The sequence below is a fragment of the Squalius cephalus genome (assembly GCF_949319135.1).
Source record: "Squalius cephalus genome assembly, chromosome: 23".
In the NCBI taxonomy this organism is placed as follows: domain Eukaryota; kingdom Metazoa; phylum Chordata; class Actinopteri; order Cypriniformes; family Leuciscidae; genus Squalius; species Squalius cephalus.
In genome coordinates, this window is record NC_137144.1 from 11,062,231 (window position 1) to 11,088,308 (window position 26,078).

Consider the following 26,078-nt stretch of genomic DNA (forward strand, 5'->3'; position numbering starts at 1 on the left):
CCATGTCATCGGCTGGTGTTGGTCCACTGTGCTGTCCACTCAACGCAGCCGTCTACCAGGACATTTTCAGAGCACTTCATGCTTCCTTCAGCAGACAAGCTTTATGGAGATGCTGACTTCATTTTCCAGCAGGATTTGCACCTGCCCACACTGCCAAAATAACCAAAACCTGGTTCAATGACCATGGTATCACTGTGTAATTACTGTGTGATTTCATGTAATATTCTAATTTTTTAAAATCCGGTTTTCGTGGGTTTTATGAGCTGGAAGCCCAAATTATGTACAAATAAACAGCTAAATACTTGAAATCGTTTACGTTGTGGGCCCTGAATCTATAATCTATGGAAGTTTAACGTTTTGAATGGAATTATGGAAATAAATAAACTTTTCCATGATATTCTAATTTTTTGGAAAGGGTCTGTATATAATTATACTGATATATTCCCCCTTTTTATATTTGAGCCCCTGAACTCTCTGCACGTCTCTGCTCCACTACCATATAATTTGCTACTTGGCAAAACAACCAAATCATTTATCTTAATATGGTTAGAGCACTTTATTTGAATATATACTGTGTTTGAAATAGTGAGCAATGAATTTTTGTACTATTTACCCTCTTTAAATACATAGGCATTATTCCCAAAACTGTGAAAGAGGATCGAGGTGTTCTTGAGAGTTTTTTCTTTCAGTAGAATGAGTCAGATTTTCCATGTCAGCGGGCACTTTGTTTGCGCCAGCGCGTTTCACACTAATACAAGAGGGGGCCCTTAGATTATACCAGTCTGAGTGCAGCTGAAAATAGAATCAAACGGTGACGTCGACAAGACAGGTTTAAATCAAAAACAAATTGCTTTGGGTCCCACTGGTGATGCAATTAGCTGAAATCAGCATTTGTGCCTCTCCTTAAACTCCTTAAAATATGTCTGATGTCTTAAGACAAGCTGTTCAACTAGTCTCAAGCCAATACAAACTCTCCTATACTTAATCTTCTTTTCAATTATAAAATGGATGATGATCAACCTGGATGCCAGATGGTTTCAGCATCACTGAGAATTTATGGCATCTGTGTCAGCAATATAGTCTTCCATTCCACTGTTGGGGAGTAGTTTTTTTGGTAGTAAAAGCTCTTTTCCAGTAACGACTTATTTTTTCAACAAATAGCAGTAGCATGACAGAATTCTTTATCACTCTTTTAATGTCATATTGTGCTACTCCTTGTGTTTTGGGAAGCCTTATTCATTTTGGTGAATCAGTTTTTTCAGATGATTCATTTCATTGAACTATTCGTTTGAAGGCTTGTCCCAATTGGCACTCTAAGCCCTCACTTTAGTCCACACTTCAGTGATGTAAGGCCGCTTTTGACTGTTAGGTAGACGTCTGCTTAGCAGAAGTGTGCAGACTTTCAAGTGTACTTATTTGTTGCAAAATAAATATTTAGTTAAATACTGCTACTTATAACTATGGCTGCATTTCCATTACCTTTCAAATTGCACAAATTGAAATTACGGATTGAAAATACGCCCAGTGGAAACAAGTCAATTTTGCATAAACTCCATATATTGAAAAAATTTTACGCTCACATGAGGTGGTTTTTCAAGCAATTTGAAAAAGGAATGTTTCGCAAAACTACAATGGAAACAGTTTTTACGCATTTACAGGTCATCTGGCGTACGTAAAAGGCGATCATTCTTTAAAGATGACGTGGTGCAGAGTTCTTCATTAAACTCATTAAAAACAAAAGACTTACGGTAATATTGTATTCTAAACAACAAAGAAATGCCATAATTTATCAAGACCTCGAAGCAGATATGAGGGAGAAACACACAGAAATATGTGGCCACTCCCAAGTATAAGGGGCTTTCCTTGCCATTAATGCTTGGATAACACGTCTACGTCTCCATCGATTAAAAATTATTGGCTAGTGCGGTGCCATGATTTTTGGAATGACATCGGTAAATGGAAATGCCGTCATTTCAGTCAATAGTTTTTTATCGACATTTAGAAAAAATAAATAAAAAATCGCAAAAGTTTTGTGCAAATCTGTAATGAAACCAGGCTTATGTTTCCAATCATGAATATCAATTAGGTTAAATCAGTTTTATTATTTGTTTCATGTAACTTTAGTGTTCAAGTTTGATAATGTCCAGTTTGTTAAGCCATACAAGTTTGGAACGACAATGAGGGTGAATAAATCATGAAAGTTTTCAATCAATGATACTATTGTTTTTTTTTTTAGAGATTAGAGCAGATTTGAATTTTGTTTGCATCGTTGATGCTAATTTTCCTGTTTATCACTGTAAAAGCTGCTTTGAAACAATATGTATAGTAAAAAGCGCTAAATATATATAATGATTTGAATGTTCCATACAACTTCTTAAAACATGAAAGACTATATTAAAGGAGAAATTGAGGCTCCTCCTTACCAATGGCTTGAGCCAGAGCAATGACCACTTCCTGGCACGTTGTGGTCTCTGTGACCCCACAGACCACGCGCTGAACTCCATCGACCCACACCTTCAGCTCCATCCCGGGTCAAACTCTGCAGGGTCTGGGGCTGCTGGTCTGTGAGGTCATTCCGTTCTGCTCCAAGGGTCCAGCGCTACAGCTGTCAGCCCCTCACGGCAACTCTGCAAATGTACAACAAGGGTTAGGAAACACCTGGTAAGATATGTACATACCTCACTGCCTTAGGGGCCGTTTACACGACACCGTTTTCAACTAAAAAAGGAAGACTTTTTATGTGTTTTGGTGGCCTGAAAACGCAAAACTTTGAAAACGGGTTTCAAAGTACAAGTTTTTGAAAACGACAAACTTATCATCTCTGTGTAAACTACAAAAATGTGAATCTGTGAAAACGATGACATCATCCACATGTCTATTACGTGTTTAGTCTATAGGCGTTTTTTTTTGTGTTTTTTTTGCAAATGAAAGTATACAGAATTACACAAATCAACACAATATAACATTTTGTCATGAAAAATTAAAAGTTCAAGGATGTGATATGTTTTCGAAGCCTTCGAGTTCAAAGGTTTTGAAATTTTCTTAAAGAAAGTAAAAAGGGACTTTATATCAGAGGAGGACATTCTAAAATTGGGATTGCAGAGAATGGTTCTGGCTTTGTGAAGATGAAATCTGTTCTAATATGCTTTTTTTTTACATTTTCAACTTTCTTTAGTGTGTAATGTTGTTGTCTGCAAAAAGATCTGAAAATTTACAAAGCACAAAGTCACTCCAAAGGGAGTTATTTTCTATATCAGTGCGCACTGTTTCTGAACTCCTTGAAACGCCTCCATTGCAATCTTGAGTTTTCTTCTGGGAGCGAACGCATTAAAATAGGCCTATTCCTCATAAATAATTCCCGCTCAAGGCATACACAAAAATAGAGGTGAGGCTTGGTTGAGTTGTGTTAGTAGTGTGTTGAAACTTGTGGTTATGGTCAGGGGGGTGACATTTCCCAAACACACTCAAAACACTTGGCCAATCACAACACACTGATCCAGCCGACCAATAAGAGCGCATTGTGCTTTTCGGAAGAAGGGGCTTCATAGAGACAAGAACTAAACAAAGCGTTACTGACAGACTGGGAAGAGAGGAACTGCAACAATGTAAAATGTGTGGAAAATTATGTTTTTTTTAACATTCAAGCATGAAAACCTATTCTAGTAGACCCCAAAACCAAAATCAAAACTTTGTAAAAAGGGCACAATATGGCCTCTTCAAGTCAAAGACACCATGTTGACTGGTATTTCATTAGCAAGTCTGTTCATCACACAAATCTTTTGTAAGGCACCAGAGTACTTGAAAAACACAACACATATTTCTTTTAACATAAAGGCAAAAGAAAGTCAAATGGGTTTGGAACGACATGAGGGTAAGTAAATGATGACAAAACAATCATTTTTGGGTGAGCTACCACTTTAACGCTATTCTTTTGCTGCTTTATTTTCTTTTACGATTGATTCCCAACAAGAGTTCAGTACTCTCTGTTCTAAACTGAATGTTTACTTTTAATAAAGTATCAAAGTGGCATTTGTGGTTAGAAAGAAATGAAAAGAACTTTCACAATTTTCTAACCTTTTTTGTTTACTAAAATATATAATATCCATTAACTTTACAAATCTGAAAAGCATCTGGCTAGGAACAAAGATGAGTTTTATAAAGAGAGCCTTTCCTAATCAGGAAACCTTTGTAAAAGGAAACGACTGTGCTGTTAGCAGGAGACCTCTGTGCTTCCAGATGGACACATTTCCTTCCTCAGATTTTGGACTAGTTTTCGTCAGCTCTTCTTTTCTTTAAAAAAAAAACAAGAGACTGCTGTCTACAAAATGATTCAGTCTTTTTGAAACAACAACTCACACGTTCCTAAAATAGCATATTTTCCAAGAAATGAATTGGCCATGAATCCGCGTTTTTTGTGGAGGTGTGCCGAGGGTGCGAAAAGAAGGAGGAGGATAGCATGAAAAACAGTTGGCCGCAGTGTGGACGTCCCGCTGGATACAGTGAGACCAGCTGGACCTGACATTATGTTCCTCCTACTTCTGCGAACAGGTACAATTTTAGGACGATGGATTGGTAAACACGCACGCCTGAGCAGATCTTCAGCTTTGCAGAGAAAATTCAGTTTATTTTCTTAGCAAAGAAAACGTTTCACATCTGGGACTGGCGTAAGATCCATTTGGAGATTTATTGAAGCAGTGCTGTTAATAAGACAAGGCAAACAGAGGAATATCCAAAGTCGTTCAACGTAAATCAAGCTTCACAAATCAGAAAGGCACAAGACGAGTGGAATCAAAAGAATGAATTGAGAGGACACACCAATAGTGCAATCACACAACTAGAATATATAGTTTAGTGCTAATATAATATATAAGCCCAATTTTGTCTCCAAATGAAAAATAAACTGAGACACACAATCTCAGTGCAGGCAAGGGAAGAGGGGCAGAGGATCAAAATCACAGAAGATTTACAAAAAATGCAGTCAAGAAGCCAAGAATCAACATAGCTTAATTTAATCAAAGACAATACAGTGGTGCTGTTACGCTTACCGAAGCCTCAAAGCTTTTGTTGAGAACATCACAGGTGACGTTCGAAGCCTCATTTGAGTGCAGTGGTTTGAGAAGGGGTTCACTTTGCTGGGACGCTTCAAACCCCCTCTCGAACTCGAGGGTTGCCAGTAGTTGGAGACAGTGAGTTGGAGTGTTCGGTTTGCTATAGTTTGCGAACTACACTACAATAGTAGACATGGAGCCAGCTAGAAAGAGAAGGTGTTCACCCGTTTGGGAGTTTTTTAATTGTTCTCTAAGGTACGAGTTTGTAGGTTGATTTCTCTGTCATGTCATTAGCCTAATTACTGTGTTATGATCTGGAGAGATCATATTAAAAAAAGAGGAATCGATTCAGCCCGATGACAGTGGAACAAATATCAGTTTTAAACACAAATTAAGGTTTTCCCTCTCGTGTTACACAAACACTTCCACTGCCCTCTGTTCAGTCCACTTTCATCTTTATCCAGTCTAAAGAACTTCATCTCGCCACCACTACTACAAAGAACTACACCACTACTTGCTATAACCCAAGGTCACTTACAGAAACAGTAGCTAGTGATTAAATAATTATTGAGAAAAAAAAAAATTATATATATATATATATATTAGGGCTGTCAAACGATTAATCGTGATTAATCGCATCCAAAATAAAAGTTTGTGTTTACATAATATATGTGTGTATGGAGTATAATTATTTTCTATATATATAAATACACACACATGCATATATATTTAAGAAAAATGTGTTATTTATATATAATATAAATTATATATAATATAAATATATATACACAGTATATACATATATTAAATATATACATGCATGTGTGTGTATTTATATATAGAAAATAATTATACACCATACACACACATATATTATGTAAAAACAAACTTTTATTTTGGATGCGATTAATCGTGATTAATCGTTTGACAGCCCTAATATATATATATATATATATATATATATATATATAAACACTGTAACATGTCAAATTAATGTTAAATCGACAGCACCAGATTTATAGGCTATTAGAATTGGAAAAATATAAAAATCTAATAAAATTCACCAGTTTCATTTGGTGCAGAAATACTCTTTTTTTGCATTTAGTCTATTTGTTTGAAAAGCTGCTGCTTTGTTTTTTAACTCCCCTTATTAATATTTTTAAAAGGCTGTTATACATCTCAAGCATTTTTTTTGTTAACATGCCAAAATGACAAGATTACACATCTACTTTCAAACAATTATGTCTTTCGCTCTCCCTATTTCTTTGAAGAAGTTCTAAAATCAATCCAAATCTGTTTTTTTTTTATTCGTTCATTATGTTTATAGAGCTTTGAGTTTGGCTCCAGAGGAGGGACAGGGACGATTTACAGACTCTATGGGGCACTGCACTGGAAAGTAAAGCACTGCAGTAGCCAAAAACCACAGTTTCAAGACAGAGCAGCTCTCTGAATGAAATACTACACCCGTCCTGCACTAATAAAATCTGCAAGCACACCACATTATTTTTTGCACACAAACTTAAGTCTTCAGTTGAAGATTCTTTGTAATTGAAAAATCTAAATTGTTTGTTTGTTTATAGCTTAACGCCATGCCAGCTACCCTGCCTATATTCATGGAGAGAAAGAGAATTTAAAAAAAAGAATGATTCAAATATTGTTAATATAATAAAATAAATGAATTTAATGGTTTGCAATTACGAGGTTAAAAGGTGTTTTTGGAGTAAGATACATTTCTTTTTCATGAGATTACTTCCTCTTCTTGGCCGGGTTATGATTCTCCATGTTGTAAACTCTAGGGGTGATGCTTCATAACCTGATATGACATTTATTAACGTATGGTCATTCGTACAATGGGACTGGCAGCATACGAATGTTTCATGAATCACATGTGAACCTTGCCGTAAGGTGATTTCTGCACATTTAAATTTGATAAATGGGGCCATTGTGTTTTGGTTTAGTTCTGTTCCTGTTTCCCTGTGTTCCCATTCCTTGTTTCTTTGTGTATTTCAGCCCTTAGTTATCTTTATTCAGTGTTCAGTCACTTCTATATTGAACATAGTTTTATTATGCATCTCCTGAGTTTCTCCTACGTGTTATCTATTGGATTTATGATTAAGGAACTGTCTGTTTCTCTCAATCTCTATTGTCTTGCTTTGACTATGACCAAACCTGACAATGACATAGACATTTTTTTAAAGGTTTGTATAACTTGAACATGTAATTCATAATTCATCTTAAAAATAGCTAATTTAGCTTGAGATTAAAAAACAAAACAGTTTTTACAGTTTTTATCATCAGTATACATTTTATCACTACATGTTTCCTAGGAATCAAACCTATGACCTTGTTATCGCCATGCTCTACCATTTCTGCTACAGTAACCCGATCATTTACATACAAGATATAATAATTTTGTTACTTTGCATTAAAATAATCAAGCCAATATTATATATGCACTACCCAAAAGACAACAAAGTGCCTCCTCAAGTAAAACAGGCAGTACATTGAATGTCTCTGGTTTAGTGAAGAGACATATGGTGCGGTGGAACCCCCATAAGAGCTCTTCTGTCTGAGCCAAAATGGAAAAAATATGTTTTATTACAACTGGAGCCATGGGGTTCTTGCCCAATTTCTAATTTTTGATTTATACGGGGCTTGGAATAGTTCCGAATCCAGGCTGCCAAATGCGAGGACATTCAAATCACATTTTAAATTGGGCCGTAAATTTATACAAAAATGTCCCACTTGGAATTGTCATGTAGCATTTGCCATTTCTTCATCACTATTTAGGGGTGAGATACTCAACAAATGTCAAAGATGCGACATTTGTTGCATGCTGCATGTAATTTTCCTTCCATTTTGCCCTTCGGTGAGCAGATTAGTACTTTGTCCTTCATTTTTACTGCCCTTTAGCGTCCACGACAACAGATGGAGTCCTGCAGCCAATAGTCAGATGCATTGTGGGGCCATTTTGTGTTCTTTTCCTGCTAATGCAAAAGTGGCCTGCAGCCCGCTGTATTTTGACATTTTTCCAGGAGCGATCACTGAGGCAAGGAAGCCCAGTTAACGGATGACTTCATGTCTGCTGCATATATGTTTGACTACAAAAATCACAAGGGAACCGAGGTTGTCAGTACAAGATGTGACATCAAAATGTGTGTAACCTCTGTAACAATGACACCCCAGTAACAATAAATGAGATCACAAGACCATAGTATTTGTTGTCTTTTTCACAATACAAGATCAGAATGAAAAGAAAAAGCCAAGAACCTGAAACACAGAGCTTAGTAAGGCTAAGTTTGTCTGTTAAAAGTGACAAATTATGATAAATTATAACACAACTTCTGCCCTAAATTCTAGGGGATGTCATGAAAACACAAGCATATGTCTTCTACGTCAAGTGTGGAAATTGAGCAGTACTGGAGCTCCACTGGGCATTTTGAACTCTTTTGTTCAGGTCACCGATCTTAATCAGGAAGAGACGGTGTTAAATCTGATTGCCGCCCCACCACAAGCACTCCATTCAAACATCTGCACATCAAGCTGAGCACAAGTGATCACTTAGTCGGTCTAAAATGAGCCCTGCAGAAGTCAATCAAGCACCATTTGTGAACGTCATAATGAAGCACTAGAGTAAACGACTGTCCATTTGGTGACTGCACTGCTGGATCCAACTCTGACTTCATCATGATGACATCATCCCACATGAAGACTAAACTGAGTTTGACTGATACAATGCCAAAACAGCATATATTTATAGTGTTCAATAGGACAAGAATTGTGAACATCTCAGGATATCACATTAAAGGAGAACTCCGGTCAATTTTAACATTGAGCTCATTTTTTCCATAGTCCATTGTAATCGATTGTCGAGTTCACGCGCATAGGTTTAGTACCTATGATCACGCGCGTGAACTCGACAATCGATTACTATGGACTTCGACCGAAAACAGGATGTAAATACAGGTATGAGCGCAGGCTGAATAAACATAATTTTTATTAATATCTTGCACATCTACTGCAGGCAGATTGATCCGTGTTCACTCTGAAGGAATCACTCACATTGGCTGGGCACTTGTAATGACACATCAAGGATGTTAAGAGGCTAAAAGCAGGTTTAAAACTTGCCCCATTGAAGTCAACAGGGTGCAAATTTAAAAAGAGGATAACACGGTGTAGGCAACACCGATTTTTGTCATTGTTCTCTGTATTGACAGCACTCCAAATGTACAAAAAAATTAGCTCAATGTTAAAATTGAACGGAGTTCTCCTTTAATAAACTACTTATTCTATTTCTTTTATCTATACTGTAGTTGCTTTCAGACCATTAGTATGGAGTGAAGGAAACGCTGAAGGAAAAGCTGTTGTTTGTAGACAGTTTTCTGAAACAGAAAACTAAATTCTACTGGCAGTGATTTTGTATGTTCTCTAAGGCTAACTATTGAACTGCACATCTCAAATTAACTCAACTGAGTAATATCCTCTTATCATTGCTCATACTTTCAGGAATTTTCATATGATTCAGGCATTCACATTTTCCCAAGGGGAATCACTGAAGTAAGATACCCAATGGTTTCCTGCCAATTTAACTATAATCCTTGTCCAATTTTGTGTGTAAATATAATCAACACACTTCATTTCAACCTGCTTATTCAAAAGCATTTGGCAAGCATTTTTCTCTTCAGCTTTGTCCATGATTTAGAGAATAATTTGAGGTGCTTGCTAATAAAAACAGAACTTATTATAGCTGTGTTAGTGATTTGAACAAACTTGTAATCCAAAATTAAATTTAGGATTAGATATTTTGTACGGCAGCTCACATTTTCTTCTTCGACTGCATAAAGGCTAATATAGAAATATACCCTCCAAATATTCCTTCATATGGGAAGTTTACATACGTGTTATGAAACCTTACTTTTGGTTGTTAGGAATCAATTGAGCTAAACCATAAAGTCTGAGGAAAGGATCAAATTAAAAACAAATGACACAAGATTCAAGCATCAGTATTAGTGTCTATCCAAAACCAGAGAGAATGAGCTAAATTCTCGAGGAATGATAGTGTGTCGCTACTATTGCTGAGCTATTTTGGATTAACCTTTTATTCTGCTTGTGCTTGCATTAGCTGCCATGTTACATGTAATTACTAGCAATTTATGCACTCTCCCATAATTAGTTGCAGGCCCCGGCTGAAACCATTCAAAGAGTGAAAACACTGAGAAATATCGACAGGGATGGCTGGACGGAGAAAGAGAAGGATGGATGGTATGAAAAAGGAATGGCTGGATGGATGGAGAAAGAGATGGATGGATGGATGGCATGGGAAAGGGATGGCTGGATGGATGGCATGGGAAAGGGATGGATGGATGGATGGATGGATGGATGGATGGATGGATGGATGGATGGATGGATGGATGGATGGATGGATGGATGGATGGATGGATGGATGGATGGATGGATGGATGGATGGATGGATGGATGGATGGCATGAGAAAGAGTTGGATGAATGGATGGATGGAGAAAGAAAAGAATGGCATGAGAAAGGAATGGATGGATGGCATGAGAAAAGGATGGCTGGATGGATGGAATGAGAAAGGGATGGATGATGGATGGATGGATGGATGGATGGATGGATGGATGGATGGCATGAGAAGGATGGATGGATGACATGAGAAAGGGATGGATGGATGGCATGAGAAAGGGATTTTTGAATGGATGGAAAAATGAATGGCACGAGAAAGGAATGGATGGATGGATGGAATGAGAAAGAGAAGGATGAATGGCATGAGAATGGAATGGATGGCATGAGAAAAGGATGGATGATGGATGGATGGATGGATGGATGGATGGATGGCATGAGAAAGGGATGGATGATGGATGGATGGATGGATGGATGGCATGAGAAGGATGGATGGATGGATGGATGGATGGATGGATGGATGGATGGATGGATGGCATGAGAAAGGGATGGATGGATGGATGGCATGAGAAAGGGATTTCTGAATGGATGGAAAAATGGATGGCACGAGAAAGGAATGGATGGATGGATGACATGAGAAAAGGATGGATGGCATGGGAAAGGAATATATAAATAGAAAAATAGATAGATAGATAGATAGATACACATAGATAGATACATAGATAGATGAAAACTTTCAAGGTCCAAAAAGGACATACAAGTAGCATGAAATTAATCCAGACTTGATACTCTAATTGTTCTGAAGTTACACAATCACTTAATATGATTGAACAGATCAAAATTGAATGTCAAACCTCAACATACGTGACCAAAGATGACATTTAGGTATGAGGTTGATCAATGTTTTGATTTGATGTGTGAGTGATTTTGATCTGTTCTTCATAGAAAGTGATCATGCTGCTTTCAGCTAAGAATATCTCAGCCGAGTCCTTCGGATTACCTTCCTTCTACCTTTGAGCCATTATTGAAGCTTAGAGGTTTTTGGGTCCAATTGACTTTCATAATATGTACATAAACATTCTTCAAAATATCTTCCATTATGTTCCAGAGACGAATGAAAGTCATACAGGGTTGGAATGACATGAGGTGAGTAAATAATGGCAGAGTTTTCTATTTGTGGGTGAACTATGCCTTTAAGCGTCTAATACTGTATAGTGAAGTTACTAAAAAGATTAGCAAGTGACTAAGCCATTGTGGAGCATTGAAGGCATGCAGGTGGTTATCCGAAGACTTGGGCCTTGATTTGACACCATGGAAACTGATAAGAGTGAGGTTACACATTCCACACAGCTGGCCACTGAAGGAGATAAGACGTTTCTAGTTCCCTCTCGCTCTCTCTAATACACACATGAAGTTATGTTCATCTTACATAAGTTATATGGCTGAGACATTTTATTTTTAACTACATGTTTTGATACTAAAGGTATAGTTTTTTCCAGGTATTCTCTTATATGAACTACAACAGAGTATGGATACATATTTAAACCTCTGGTTTTGAATCTTGTTGCTTCCCGAGGGAAAATGAAGGTGCAAAACAAACGCAAAGTAGAGAAACAACACAATCAAACTGGACCTTGAAAGACCTCCCATCTGCCAAACACAGAGGAGAACTGTGTCCTCACCGAATCTCCCATCTGGGACGACGGAGGAAGAAAAACAAACCTTTTTTCCCCACCCCAGTAAAACAATAACCTGAGGGTTTAGAAGAAAGTGAGAGAATTCACAGTGAAATCTCCAAATCTTACTCCTAAATCCCTTGGGTTTCCTAAAGTATACTTCGCTATGCTCGATTCCTTCATGTAGTTTGGCACATTTGGCCTGTAAGAGTAAAAACAATGAGGTGCTTTCATGGAAGGTAACAGGAAAACAAAGCTTTCGAAGGGAATAAACCATGCCAGGTTTTAAACAAAGTGCTTCTCTAAGGACGTTAGATGGCAAGAAAAGTCCACCTAGTGTGGTATTTAACTACAAACCAGCAAGAGTTTGTTGAGTCTCAGCTGAGACTGTGCTTTAATAAACCTGAGGATATCCATCGACCACCCTCCGCTCCCACAGCTAGGACGTCGAGAATCGCTAACATCTGGATGGCACGTTTAGCTGGATATAATACTGCCTTTGTTCTTTTGCCATGCTTGTGATCAGCAGGCTAGCTTTGAAGGACCAGCCAAAAACTGAGTTACGGGGTACTAGATGAAGTGTCAACGTGACTAAGTGGTTTATTAATAATCTCTCATCGTACCACTTTCAATAAAGTAGTTACACATTGTGAAGCATTTGCATACTTGAGGGAAACATAAAAAGTGCACTAAGGAAACTGAATGAGTATTTTGCGGTCAATATAAAAGACAAATAACCAAATGATGAATGAACCATTAAACGTTCAATATGCTAATTAATTTTCACAAATTTAAAGGATATTACATGTTTAATTAGCTAGATTACAGGCTGATTTGGTCCAGAAATAATGCTGTCAAATAAACAAGATGAAAAAGTCCTACAAATATTGATGTTCTGAAGCAGAGTGATTCTTCAAATATTAATAATCAGACATAATTATGTGGCAAAAAGCTGAAAACAACAAAAGTAGGTAAATAATATAACCATGTTGGTTAACAAACCACTGAATCCACATATAAAAGACTTAAAAGTACTAAATAGGATGTCTTGCAGTATTAAAACCTAAGCTCATAATGTAAACTCGCGTTTTGTGTTTATGTTAATGGATGCTTTTGAATCCAGAATACTAAAGACGTGCTGTTTTAATACTGTTTTTAGTTAAATAACAACGAATTTACAATACAAGCCATAATCCGCTGATAAAACTTTAGATCAAATTTAAGACTGTACAGCTGTACACTGTAAATATTTAAGGTTGTGATGCTGAATGCGCATGATGGACAGACCACAAACTAGGCTATAACTACTATATTTTCATTTACATGTATTAATATTAAATTGTTCCGCATGCGAAATCTTCTTACCTTTCTTTTTGCCTAAATGTAGAAAAATATTATCCACTTTTTGTCCGAGACGATGTTACATTGACCAAAGTTTGTGCAATAATTTCAAGGACACTATAATGTTTTTGTCCTGTGTTAAGTCTTACTATAAAGCTCTGTAAATATAAATGAAATGCTCTTGTATTTTGTCTTTGTTCACAGCGCAAAAGTCTGAGAAAAAGAGCGGATTTCATCCGTTGGGATCGCCGCCCCACAGGAAAAAGTTTCCTCGCTGTGCTGCAGCTCCATCCGTGCTAGTATGTGGAAAACACGACCATCTGATCTCACTCGCCGTATTCTCTCAAGTCCCGCCCTCAATTTGATCATTGTTTGCTATGATTGGTACGTCTTGCGAATGTCCCATTATCTGTCCAATCAGAGGCAGCTGATGAGGTCGTCTATTGGCTCATCCTGTCGCAGGAGGTGGGACTTGTGTGAATACTGGTGGGCGGCAACTCTTCCTCAAGAGGGCGCCTGACGTCCGACGATCTGATTTAAACTTTTTTTGTTTAATTGTATTTATTTGCATACTAATTTACATAATTTAAATTCCAAGAATTCCAAGCGGATATAGAAATAGAAATCAACCCACGGAACCTCTATTTCAAAGAATGCCTTAATATCACTGCAGTGCTGAGAAAAGTATTTTGCAACACGTGACAATGACGTCAACGAGTTGCTTTTTTTAACTCTTTTTTTATCTTTAATAGAAATATATATATTAATGCCATGAACCAGAACAATACAATGATATATAATCATTCAAAGTAAAAATACAAAGTAACTAAAGTAATATAAAACAGTGCCAGAGGACAAGTATAAGATTATAACAAACAAAAGAAAAAGGACGCTACTTTATACATCATACCTGCTTACAATGCTATAAGCTCTAATTGCCCTTTTACTTGTGCAATTACACAAAACAGAACAATAAAGCTTGAAAACATTTTTAAAGCAAGAGTCAATTAGTTTCAGAAGCGGTTTGAATAATAATTTACAGCTTTTCTTTTTCTGTTGTTATTACTATTATTATTATTATTATATTATTATTATATACTTTCATTTTTTTTTTAAATATCATACTGCATATTCTCTTTTTTCTACTTGTCTGAATTTGTTCAATATTTTAAATGACTATTGTCATGTTCATTGTTTGTAATGTGACTGGCATTTAAATAATTCATTAAATAAACAAATAAATAATTGTAGTAATAATTTACAGCAGAATAATGAAACAAAATCTATTTAAACGTTTGGATACAGCTAAAACAACTTTATAAAACAAACCCATAGATATACTGACCCCTTGTGTCTTTTGTGTTTTAATTGTTTCACCTAAAATATAAATTCCTAAAACTAAAACATTTCTTTGTAAATACACCAATATTTTGCTCTTCGCATTTTTTTTTTTTTTTTTCATTAGAAAATAAGTGAATCATTATATAAATACAATACGTGTTTTGTTGTTGGATTTTCCCACATATTCCTTACTTTGAGATTTGTTTTCAATTTTGTGTACCAGTGGACTATATTTTCATTAAAGTTATTTAAGAAGAAAAAATGTATAGAGTGAAGTATCGAGTCAAACAATAAATAGGCGGGTAATTTGTATTATTCGATAATCATAGACGATTGGTTCTTGCACGCCGTATGCAAATGACATAATCGTGACTGACAAGTGATACATCCAATAAGAATGCAGATACGCGCTGACGTACGCACGTACACGTTCCGGTTATATTTAGGGCCTATATAAGCACCAAGCCAGTCCATACCAATACTGCCCTAGAGCTTGTTGTCAAAAGCCGGTCATTGCCTAGTATCGAATATGTGATAGCACATTCTCGTGTGCTATTACACTAAAATTAAAGTGCATTTATTATCCGTCGTATAACCATATTTAGACTGGACTCGCCAGTGTTGATTATCGGCTAGTTATTGATCAAGCCCTACACAACATCTCACTGAAACAAGGACACCGATCTGGATTATTTGTATCTACAGATGTTTCGTCTACTATAATGCAAGATGCATGCTGGTGCTCGGAAAAGGCTGCTCGACTGCTTAATACTTGTCCTTTTAACCGCCTCCACCTATTGAAAATAACCGTAAACAGCTGAAAATCGTTGATATTTTGTGGTAAGTGATGATTTAGCAACAGTGTGTCCGCCCATATTTGTGTATAACAGCCTCCGAGCGCAGGCCATGTCGCCCAGAAAAAGCATAATTTATCTGTTTTTACGTGTGGTATTGTTGGGTTTCAATCCTTTAAACACTTTGACGGGATTGTCAATGGACATATGAGGCTTTATACGCGTTTTTTAAATGGATAATAGCATTATTGCAAGGTCATGATAAACGCTTGAGTCAAATATAGGCTTTTCAGACGCGGAACTTAATGCAAACCCAGAGGTAAAAAATAATAGAAAAGCTGTTAACATGTATGTTTACCGTGGCGATTAATCATACAAAAGTACGCGAGCGAATTGGTTTAATGTGAGCTTTGTGTATATTTATTTATTCCATTGTATTATTTGTCATATCACGCCCAAGTGAAATTCGGGCCCTGCGATATTATGGCGCTTAACTATACTTCTTAACACTGAACTTGTCTTAACTTGATTTAAAATCAAGTAAGTTAAGTCCCTTTAACCTGAAATGTTGCGTTTAACGGATTCAAGTTCGTGGTAGCCCGCTTTTGAATCGACTCGTCTTAAATTAAACGAACACGATTTTTTTTTACAATTATTTTGTTAAGTTTTGTTTTTGTGGACTGTGTTGTTAAAATATACTAATCCTCTATTCACTATAACTTACAGATATTGCTACAATCTCGAATGATGCCAGATAGTGGTATTCTAGTCAGTTTCAGGTAATCGGATTAAGTTATCGAGTAGTTTTTATGAGTTATAAATACTACAACAAAAGAAAGTTGATGTAAAAAGCTTTGTAACATTTTAGATGGTACTAGCATATAGATAAATAACTTGAAATTGTTACATTTGTGGACTCTGCTATAGTTTAATGTCTGTTGAATTGATTCTGTTTACTGTAGATTAATCGGTTATGAGTTAAAGTAACGAAAATTAATTCAAAACTGTTATTCTATAATCAGTTGAATTAGTTTATTTAATTGGTTTCTTTTAGTTGTATTAACAAAGTGATTGAAAAAATATATTGTAAAAAATAATACAGCATGAGGTAACATTAAAGATGAGACAGAGTAACAATATATAGGTATGTAACTTCTATAGGTGTTAACAAAAATGATATTCTCATATATATATATATATATATATATATATATATATATATATATATAAATATAATATATTTGCAAACTGTTGTGAATTGTGGTTTTCTGTTGTGGATCTATTGATTCAGTTACATATTATTGATTAATCTGTTTTAGTTGTACTTTTAGCTTTAGGGTTGTTTACACGACACCGCTTTCAACTGGAAACGGAAGACTTTCTATGCGTTTTGGCCGTTCATTTGCACGACAACTCTGTTTTGGGGTCCTGACAACGCAAACTTTTGAAAACGGGTTTCAAAGTGCACGTTTTTGAAAACGATTTCTTCTCCATGTAAACAACATAGTCCCTTTCCCAAATGGCACCCTAAAGTAAATACTCGTGATCTTCCTACGAGTCTGCACTTTCGTGACGTAATGCCGCTTTGACTGTCGGGAAGAAGTCTGCTGCGGGTGCGGGCTCGGCAAAAGTGCGCATCGAGGGCGCATATCGGCCACAAAGGGGGCGCTCGCAAGCACCCTTCTGAAACCTAAAATGACAAGTGGGACGCCCTACGGTCTAGTGGACTAAATGGACACGTGCACGAGGCAGCCATTGAAAGTGCATATGATGTGTGCCATTTGGTACAGGGCCATAAAGGTGAAATTGGTGACGGGCGTATTATCTGTTCGCGGGGTGTTTCTTGAAAAAGTGACACTGCCAACTACTGGCCTGGCATGCATAATACAGCCTTTTTGAGTCATTTCCGCATCCGTGTGAATGGGGATTGCTTTGACAATGTTGTCGTCTGTTTTTAGTACATCGTTGTCGTGTAAACATACCCATAGTTATTAATATGGTAATGCCGAAAGAGGAGTGTATAGCTAATGCTTTAATAATAGTGTTTAAATTCTCTCGTTATGTTGGGTCAGTTCAGTAGACCTGGCATTTTAAGTGTAAATGAGATGTAAACCTTTAGTCTTGCCTAATTGTATGATGTTGTAGTTTAAGGTTAAACAGGTTCGAATCCTAAATGGCTTTATTAATGAACTATCACTGTTGTGCCCTTGCGCAAGATTGTTAGACTAACACAGGGTTGCAAGCTATACCAAGAAAGACATTTTGTCAAAATGAACTGCTCATTGATTTTCACCATGTTGTTTTCCTGCTGCAGGTGAAGAATGACAGAGTATAAGCTTGTGGTGGTGGGTGCTGGAGGCGTGGGCAAGAGCGCTCTCACCATCCAACTCATCCAGAACCACTTTGTGGATGAATATGACCCAACCATAGAGGTGAGCCATGGGTACCGCTGTCAGGACGCTCACTTTCTACTGCCACACAAAGCTGTGAAACTCACCCTTATGTAAATTTGCATCCACAAAAAAAAAGTACTGTTAAATGTTCAAGAGTGCTATCCGGTTATTCTGGTTTTAAAGAAGGTGGTTACCAGGTGGAACGCCTCTGTGTTTCTTCCTTTTTAGTTTTCTGGCATAGCGTCAGTTTTAAACCTCTGGCCGAAAAGTGTAGTTTGTAGATGTTCTTTTTAGTTGTAATTTTGGATATGCTTGTTTTGTAGAGACATATCCTTTGGAATAATGAATGAATTGGCCAAAATAAGACCAGGTGCATGCATTTCGTTCACCTATACACCCATTTTGCTAGAATTAATGAACACTTTAAGGGGCCGTTTACACAAGACCTTTTTTAACAAAAAACTGAAAACTTTGTAAGCCTTTTGGCTGTTCGATTACATGACAACGACGTTTAAACGGAGTTCAAAGTGCATGTTTTTGAAGTGATATCATGCGTATTGTGTGTTCAGTCTATAGGTGCATAGTTTTTCTTCACACAGTGACATCGCCATCTACTGGCCAGGCGTAATTAATACAGCGTTTGTCATTTGTTTGTCAGACGGACTCTGGGTGGTCCTTGGCCAATCACAGTTTGTTTTGTTCCGCGTCATGTTTAGGGAGTGTAAAGATGTAACAATATCTCTACAATAACAGACCAGTGTGTAAAGCTTCTTTTAAACAGTCTATGCTGTGAACTTCACATACTTTTGATAATCCAGCATTTAGTTGATCCTAATAAGCGCTCCTTGTCGCAGTTGGAAACACGACAGCATTCTTCTTCCATGAGGGGGTTTGGCATCACGATGACTTTTTTTTTTTTTTTCAGGTTAAAGAACGCGACACAATTTCACCCTGAAATCCTGTAGAATTCAGATAACTTTGAAACGCTTTAGTCATTTCCAATTGTATGTGTCATACGCATCAGACGTTCAGCTCAAGGTCGTCGGCTTGACGCCTGAGGCTGACTAGAGTATTGTCATACGGTGATAAATTGACATTGCAAGACCATTAGAGTTTGGCCCTGTTATATTGCTCAACATGCTCAATGTCATGTCACTTGTGCAGGACTCCTACAGGAAGCAGGTGGTGATTGACGGGGAGACGTGTCTTCTGGACATCTTGGACACTGCAGGTCAGGAGGAGTACAGCGCCATGAGGGACCAGTACATGAGGACAGGGGAGGGATTTCTTTGTGTCTTTGCCATCAATAACACCAAGTCCTTCGAGGACATTCACCACTACAGGTGAGCTAGAAACTGAATGCTGTGCAGATTCAGGTCTGTAAAGCACTAAAACACCTCACAAAGTTGTAGATGTGTAATATTCTCGGTGTGCTTTTGCAGAGAGCAGATAAAGCGAGTAAAGGACTCTGAGGACGTCCCAATGGTCCTGGTGGGGAATAAGTGTGATCTTCCTTCCCGCAGTGTGGACACCAAGCAGGCTCAGGATTTAGCACGTAGCTACGGCATTCCATTCATAGAGACCTCAGCAAAAACGAGACAGGTATGGAAAACATGGACGTGTGTGTATTGAATACAAGCGTGTTGGACAAATCAATGAAAATAAAACAGAAGTTTTGACAGTGACTTGGTTTACATGTGCACCAATAATGTGTTATTTCAAATAATGCATTTTTCAATGTTATGATTATGCGCTAAGAATTTGTTTTTTGTTTTTATCGCCATTATTCGCATTCGCCAGTGCACAGCAAAAATAATGAAATTGCATACAGAAAAAAAATCCAATATGTCCACAGAAATGCATTTTGTGGCCAGTAACACCTACTTACTGGCCACAAAATGCATTTCTGTGGACATATTGGATTATTTTTTCTGGGTGACCCACCTAAAAATGTCGTCTTGTCCACTTTTTCAACAATTAATATACTGCATTATATTCACGTCACGCAACGTTGTCAATTTGCTATTTTTTTTTTTTTTTTTCAGCACCCCATAAATGTAATGCTTTCTTTACCGCTATGTTTACGAAGCTGCGCATGACAAAGTCATCACCGATTAGTGTTTTCAGTGCATGTTTATTGCAATTTTAAAATCTGCATATGCCAGAGTTTACTACGATTATGAGCTTGATCGCATCAGTGCACGATTCTGGATAAAAGGAAAATCACAACAAAAAAAAAATCAAATGGATCACGATTCTGATCAGGCAACTAAACAAAATAACATGTAATTTACTAGAGGTTCTGACAAAATGTTAATTGCAGACTATTTAAAATGTTTCATTAATCTGAATGGGAAAAAAAAAAAAACGTTTGAATGATTCAATGACTCACTCGCACATACTTCACTTGTTTCATTACTGGATGAATCTGTGTTTTTGAACGAATCACTTGAATGAGTGATTTAATGACTTTTTTTTTTTTTTTTTTACCATTACTTGTCGCCACAATGTGATCGATTAAAATCATATTTTTTTTATTTTTTTTATGAAGCGCCAAGTTACTTTCAAAAAGATGATTTACTCCATTTTGATCACTTCCATTGACATCAGTGTTTATCGGACTATAAACTTCTATCCCAGAACTTCTGTGGGTTTTTTTATTATTTTTTTTAATATGAATATTTGTAATATAAATAATGACACTGTGTGGTTGGAAAGACTGTTTGTGAAGCAGTTTCAACCCTGCACATGAGACCTGCTCTCTGGGTAAACGACAGCGGCAACACTGCTAACAATGTTCTGGTGTGATTTTTGTCAAAGGTTTAATAGACACCGGTGAATCGTTGACTTTTAGGAGATCGTGATCTTTTAACGATAATCGTGCAGCTCTAGTGTGATTTGAAATATTGTTTACATGAGGTAAAGTTAAATCGCAATATTGCCTAAATCTCATTATTGCATTACGAGGGTGCATGTAAACCTGACCATTGCAAGACTCTTATTTTTGACTGATTTAAAGCTGTTTTAAAGACAACATGGAATCAAAATCAACAAATGTCTGTGATCGTATTGTGCACCAGTCATCATTATTAAAAAAAAAAAAAAAAATTATATATATATATCAATTTCCTCATCTTTTCTCCACCTCTACTACAACTTTTATGCTGATGCAACCAAGGCCACAATTAAAATGAACCTATAATTTGACAGTACAACATGCTATTCAATCAAATTCAGATGGATAACATTACCCAATCCTGCATGTATATTATTTTGCTCAGAAATGCATCATTATAGAAGTTAAATGAGTTTTGAAAGCTATTTCATGTTGTCTTTAATACCATGTTAATATATTGTGGTGTCAAATGTGATTTTGAAATCTCATTTATAATCAAATCTATAATCAGTCGACAAAAATCATATAGAATGAGTCTCCCTTTCAAGAACATGTCTGGGACCCATTTCACCCGCAATGAAAGGGAAATTTTTTAGCATATTTAATGTACTTTAATTTAAATACATGTAGATGTAAAAGGTAACATTTTTAAAAGGTAACTGTGACCTGGACTTTGTTTTGTTACATTCACACATCAGATTTGCAGTTTGAATGTGTAGAATTGTAGGAAAGTTGTCGAGTGTGTGTGCTGTGTGACACTGGCTTCATGCATGAGTTTCTGACTAGCTTTATGAATGATTAATCAGGTGCACATCACAGAACACAACTGATCTGGCTCTGGGTTTGTGCCTGGTCTCTCTCGTGCATTTATTATCATTTGTCTGTGTTTGATTTCACCTTAAGATAAATTAATCCTTTAATGACTAAGAATGCAGATTGGATTGATTTGATCAAGGGTTCAATCACTAGAAATCAACTGGGGATATTAAACTGCTCTGTCTGTCATGTTGAAAATCAGGGCAGACGCTCTGTTCCTCCCTCTGCAGTGCTCAAATCACAACTCCTTGTGGTGCTGGGGAATAATAAAGGCTTCTGAATTCATTTTTCTCTCTGTTTCGAGCCACATGCTACCCACTGGTACCTGCATAATTCTTTCTTTATTTTAAATCCGGTGGTGTTCAGGGACACAACTAAGGGTACGTTTACACGACAACAATGTACTGAAAACGTACTACGTAAAGTGTTTTTTTTTTTTAGCATTTATGAAGTTTCACCTATAGACGATAACGTTGTCAAAACGATCCCAGTTCACACGGATCCGCGAGGACGACTAAACGTTATTCACATCAGGCCAGTAGATGGCGATGTCACTTTGTAAAGAAACACTACCTGCCTATAGACTGAACACGTAATACGCATGTCACGGTTTTCACAAATTTGCATTTTTGTTGTTTAAATGGAGACGATACAGGTTTTGTTTTTAAAAACTTGCGCTTTGAAACCCGTTTTCAAAAGATTGCTTTTTCAGGCCCCCAAAAATGCTATTTTCATAACTGAACGGAAAAACGCATAGTCTTCTGGTTTTAGTTGAAAACTGTCGTGTAAACGTCCCCTAATTGAGAAACTCTTCTACAATAGTGCGACGATGCTGCATGCCATCAAAGGACCTGGCTTTTTTTGTGGAAAGTTGATCTAAAAACGTAACTATGCCAGATTCCCTTTAAATTTCCAGAAATATGGGGGTAAAAATTATGCCAGCACTATGTGGGAAAACTTTTTATAGTTTCAGTGGATTCCTGAAATCCAGTCGCGACTGTTGTCCCGTCTCAGTAATGATGGCTGTGCGTTCCTTAACACTGAAGGGAGTTGTGTTTTGCACTGCAGAGAGTGGAAGATGCCTTTTATACTCTGGTACGGGAGATCAGGCAATACCGGCTAAGAAAACTCTGTAAAGAAGAAAAGACGACACAATGCATCAAGCTTAAAAAATGTGTTTTGATGTGAGGGGTAAGTTTGAAGCGCTGCCCATCTGCAGTCCAGGTGTTGGGTTCGACATCTGCTGTACACTTTTCCCTTGTTCTTGGGTGACTCTCACGAAAACGGTCAAAGAAATAGCCAGGTCATATTTTACCCCAAAATTATGCCATTTCATTAGGGGAAAAAAGGCCATTTTAAGGCATTTTGCCCGAAAATTTAAATGGTCATTTACTTGGCACTCATGTCGTTCCAAGTCTTTCGTTTCATTTTCGAAACACAAATACATTTTTTAAAAAAATTTTATATGAAATCTGAGAAGATTTTTGTCCTTCCATTGACGGTCTATGCAACTACCAATTTGATGCTGCAAAAAGTTCATAAATAGATTGTAAAACTAATGAATTGAGCGGTTTAGTCTCAAATTTCTGAAGAGACATGGCTTTTATTCACTATTTATTGATTGATTGTAATTGTTGCACTGAATTTAATGCAAATTTCCAGATTTTTTTTTTTTTTGCAAAAATTTATTTTTTGACCCAAATTTAATGAATGCAAATTAATAAATTCCTGACCATATTTATTTGCTTATAGTATTTTGTACTGAATTTAATTAATTTAAATTTTAAAATGTAATCATTCAGAGGAATTTCAATTGTATTTATTCATTTGTATTGCGCTGAATTTAATTTATGCTAATTGTAATATTTATTTAAATGATTGAGGGCAATGTGTGCTTGACTGACTATCATAAATGTCACAATGCAAAAAAAGAAAATCCTCTAAACATTTTTTTTTTAATCAAAATATAATGTATCATTTTTGGGATGAAATATGACAGTTTCTTTGAGATTCACACTCTTATTTAAAACCATCACTTAATTTCTTTTACTTTTTTCACTATTCTTTCAGGAAGGGTTTGGTGAACATGGTCTTATTAACACTGATATGAGACCAGTTTTAATATTGTTATTGTGTCTAATGTGTGAAATATGGCTGCAAAAAAAGTTAGGCATAGATCTGTGAAATATCTTTGCTGTAGTTCTTTACATAATCACCTGAAGTTCTCGTTTTCCCTTTTGTTTTGAAGGGCGTGGACGACGCATTTTATACTTTAGTCCGAGAAATCCGGAAACACAAGGAGAAGATGAGCAAAGAGGGCAAGAAGAAAAAGAAGAAATCCAAAACAAAATGTGTATTAATGTGAAACAAGCCTTTCCTGTCATTATAGACTCAAAAAGAAAGAAAACAAAACAAGTTCCACAACTGCATTTTGTACATTACACTAAATTATTAGCCTCTTCTGAATACAGAATGGATCCATATTCTACTTGCTTTCTTAAATGAAATAAGCTTTACTTCTCGTTCGGTGCCAGTTGCCCCAAAGTGTTGGTCCCTTGACACCTTGAATGGCTTATTTTATCGGGTGGGCTGTCAGAACTGGTTTTTATTTTGCAGTCGGTTTTTCCAGAGTAGTTTTATAAAGGTGTGGATTTCAAAGCACTCTTTTTGGTGTGCTGTACAAGAACTAGCCGTGTAGCGGTTTAGACGGGAACTTTGCATGTGAGTCGCTTGATTTTACAGGAACTGAAACTTTGAGGAATTATTTTTGAGGACCAACACTTCCTGGGCGGTGTTTTGATACATTATCACTGTGTATGACCCCTGCCTTTGGATGTCCCAAACTTCCAAAAAAAAACACCTGCATGTGAACTTCCATTGTAGTCGGATTAACGCCCTCTCTCTAAAGCCATGGTAATGTGTATATATGGTGAAATCTTAACCACGTTAACCTTATTTCCCTGTTTGCATGCTGTGTTCTGTTCTTTAAAACTTCCAGGGAACGGTAATGCGTTGAATACTGTGTAATAACCACTGTTGTGTAGAGAGGATTCTCTCAGCTGGTCCGAACTGGCCATTATTCATTTTTCTGATATTTTCCATTCTTAAAATCTTCTTTATAATAAAATGACCTCAGTTGGTTTAGAGACCATGTGGTGATAGCAAATCAATCAAAAATCTACAATAGTTTCTCATTTTGGTGCGCAGGATTGTGTTAAGGGATGATGTAAAGTAACAAAAAAAAAAAAAAAAGGTGATTTTAGGCTCTAGATGCCAAAATATGTAAGCAGAAAGAAATTGCAGCAAAATAAGACATGAAATTGTTAATTACACTTTATCAATCACTACAGAAATGCAAAGCTGCAGTTGACCAATCAGAATCAAGTATTCCAGAGAGTGTGTAATAACGATTCGAACCTTTCTTTTCTGTAAAGATCTACACTAGTGAAAGCTTCACTTCTGCATTCAGAGGAGGATTTTTATTATGTATGAATATTTCCCCTCTTGTGCCCAGCCAAACTGCGCCTTAGAAGTCTGAATCGTTACATTGAAATGTTTTTATTTGCTAAGGGGGCCGTTTACACGACACGCGTTTCGGACAACGACAGTGGCGTTTTGGGAACGAGTTTTTGAAAACGATACCGTTACAGTCTCCGTGTAAACTACAAAAACGCAAATTTGTACAATCGGCGATGTCGTTCGCATGCGTATTACGTGTTCCGTCTATAAGTGCGTGGTTTTTCTTTACAAAGTGGCATCGCCATCTACTGGCCTGGCATGAATAATACAGCGTTTTTAGTCGAATTCGCGGATCCTTGACAACTTTTCTTGCCTGTAAGGAAAAACGTTTCTCAGTTTGTAGTGCGTTGTCGTGTAAACGTACCCTAATTTGAGATCTTCGAACATCACTCCGTATTAGTTATTCTGATGCAAATGTATGTGGAAAAATGATTCAAACAAATGCCTTGTTGGTTTGTGCTGCCATCAACCATCATCGGTTCTACAAGCCCAGTTATAATTGATTCAAAGCTTTCCATTTCAAAGAGGCAGTCGTGGTCCAGTATACCATGGTAAAATGTGGTTCTAGCTAGGAGGGCAAATTTTCAGCCATCACTCAAACCAAAGAGAGTGATATAAAGACTTCTTTTCTGTGGCAATACTTGTGATGTCATGAGATGATGTCATTTATAGGAGATTTACAATACACAAGCAGAATCTTGCTTTGAAACCTTTTACCATGCGTCCTTAACCGTCACTAGTTTTGCTTTTCTGATCATTTGACTGTATGACTAATACCGAGAAATCGAAATGCTCAGTAAATCAGGATGTCCGCTTTTATGCAAAGTTCAAAGGATTT

At 36.8% G+C, this 26,078-nt stretch overlaps 2 protein-coding genes across 4 annotated transcripts in view; one reads left to right on the forward strand and one right to left on the reverse strand.

The window, feature by feature from the left end:
• rassf8a (Ras association domain family member 8a) overlaps positions 1–13,833 on the reverse strand; it is a 21,337-nt gene extending 7,504 nt beyond the window's left edge. For both annotated transcript variants that reach the window (XR_013819933.1, XM_079859978.1), the window contains exons 1-2: positions 13,506–13,833; positions 2,424–2,627 (exon numbers count right to left, since the gene is read on the reverse strand). Coding sequence is in view for 1 of the 2 variants with exons in the window: in XM_079859978.1 (XP_079716104.1) it covers positions 2,424–2,526 (103 nt within the window). In the remaining variant the exon portion in view is untranslated. The remainder of the gene's footprint in view (positions 1–2,423; positions 2,628–13,505) is intronic.
• Positions 13,834–15,282: 1,449 nt separating this feature from the next.
• On the forward strand, positions 15,283–25,543 carry kras (v-Ki-ras2 Kirsten rat sarcoma viral oncogene homolog). 2 transcript variants are annotated; one of them, XM_079860013.1, is made up of 5 exons: positions 15,283–15,662; positions 17,931–18,048; positions 19,174–19,352; positions 19,452–19,611; positions 23,970–25,543. In XM_079860013.1, exons 2-5 carry the CDS (start codon positions 17,938–17,940, stop codon positions 24,084–24,086), a joined length of 567 nt encoding a protein of 188 aa, XP_079716139.1. In that variant the 5' UTR covers positions 15,283–15,662; positions 17,931–17,937; the 3' UTR covers positions 24,087–25,543. The 2 variants fall into 2 exon arrangements, with proteins under 2 accessions (XP_079716139.1, XP_079716138.1); XM_079860012.1 differs by lacking the exon at positions 23,970–25,543 and adding an exon at positions 22,790–22,924.
• The last annotated feature ends 535 nt before the right edge of the window (positions 25,544–26,078 follow it).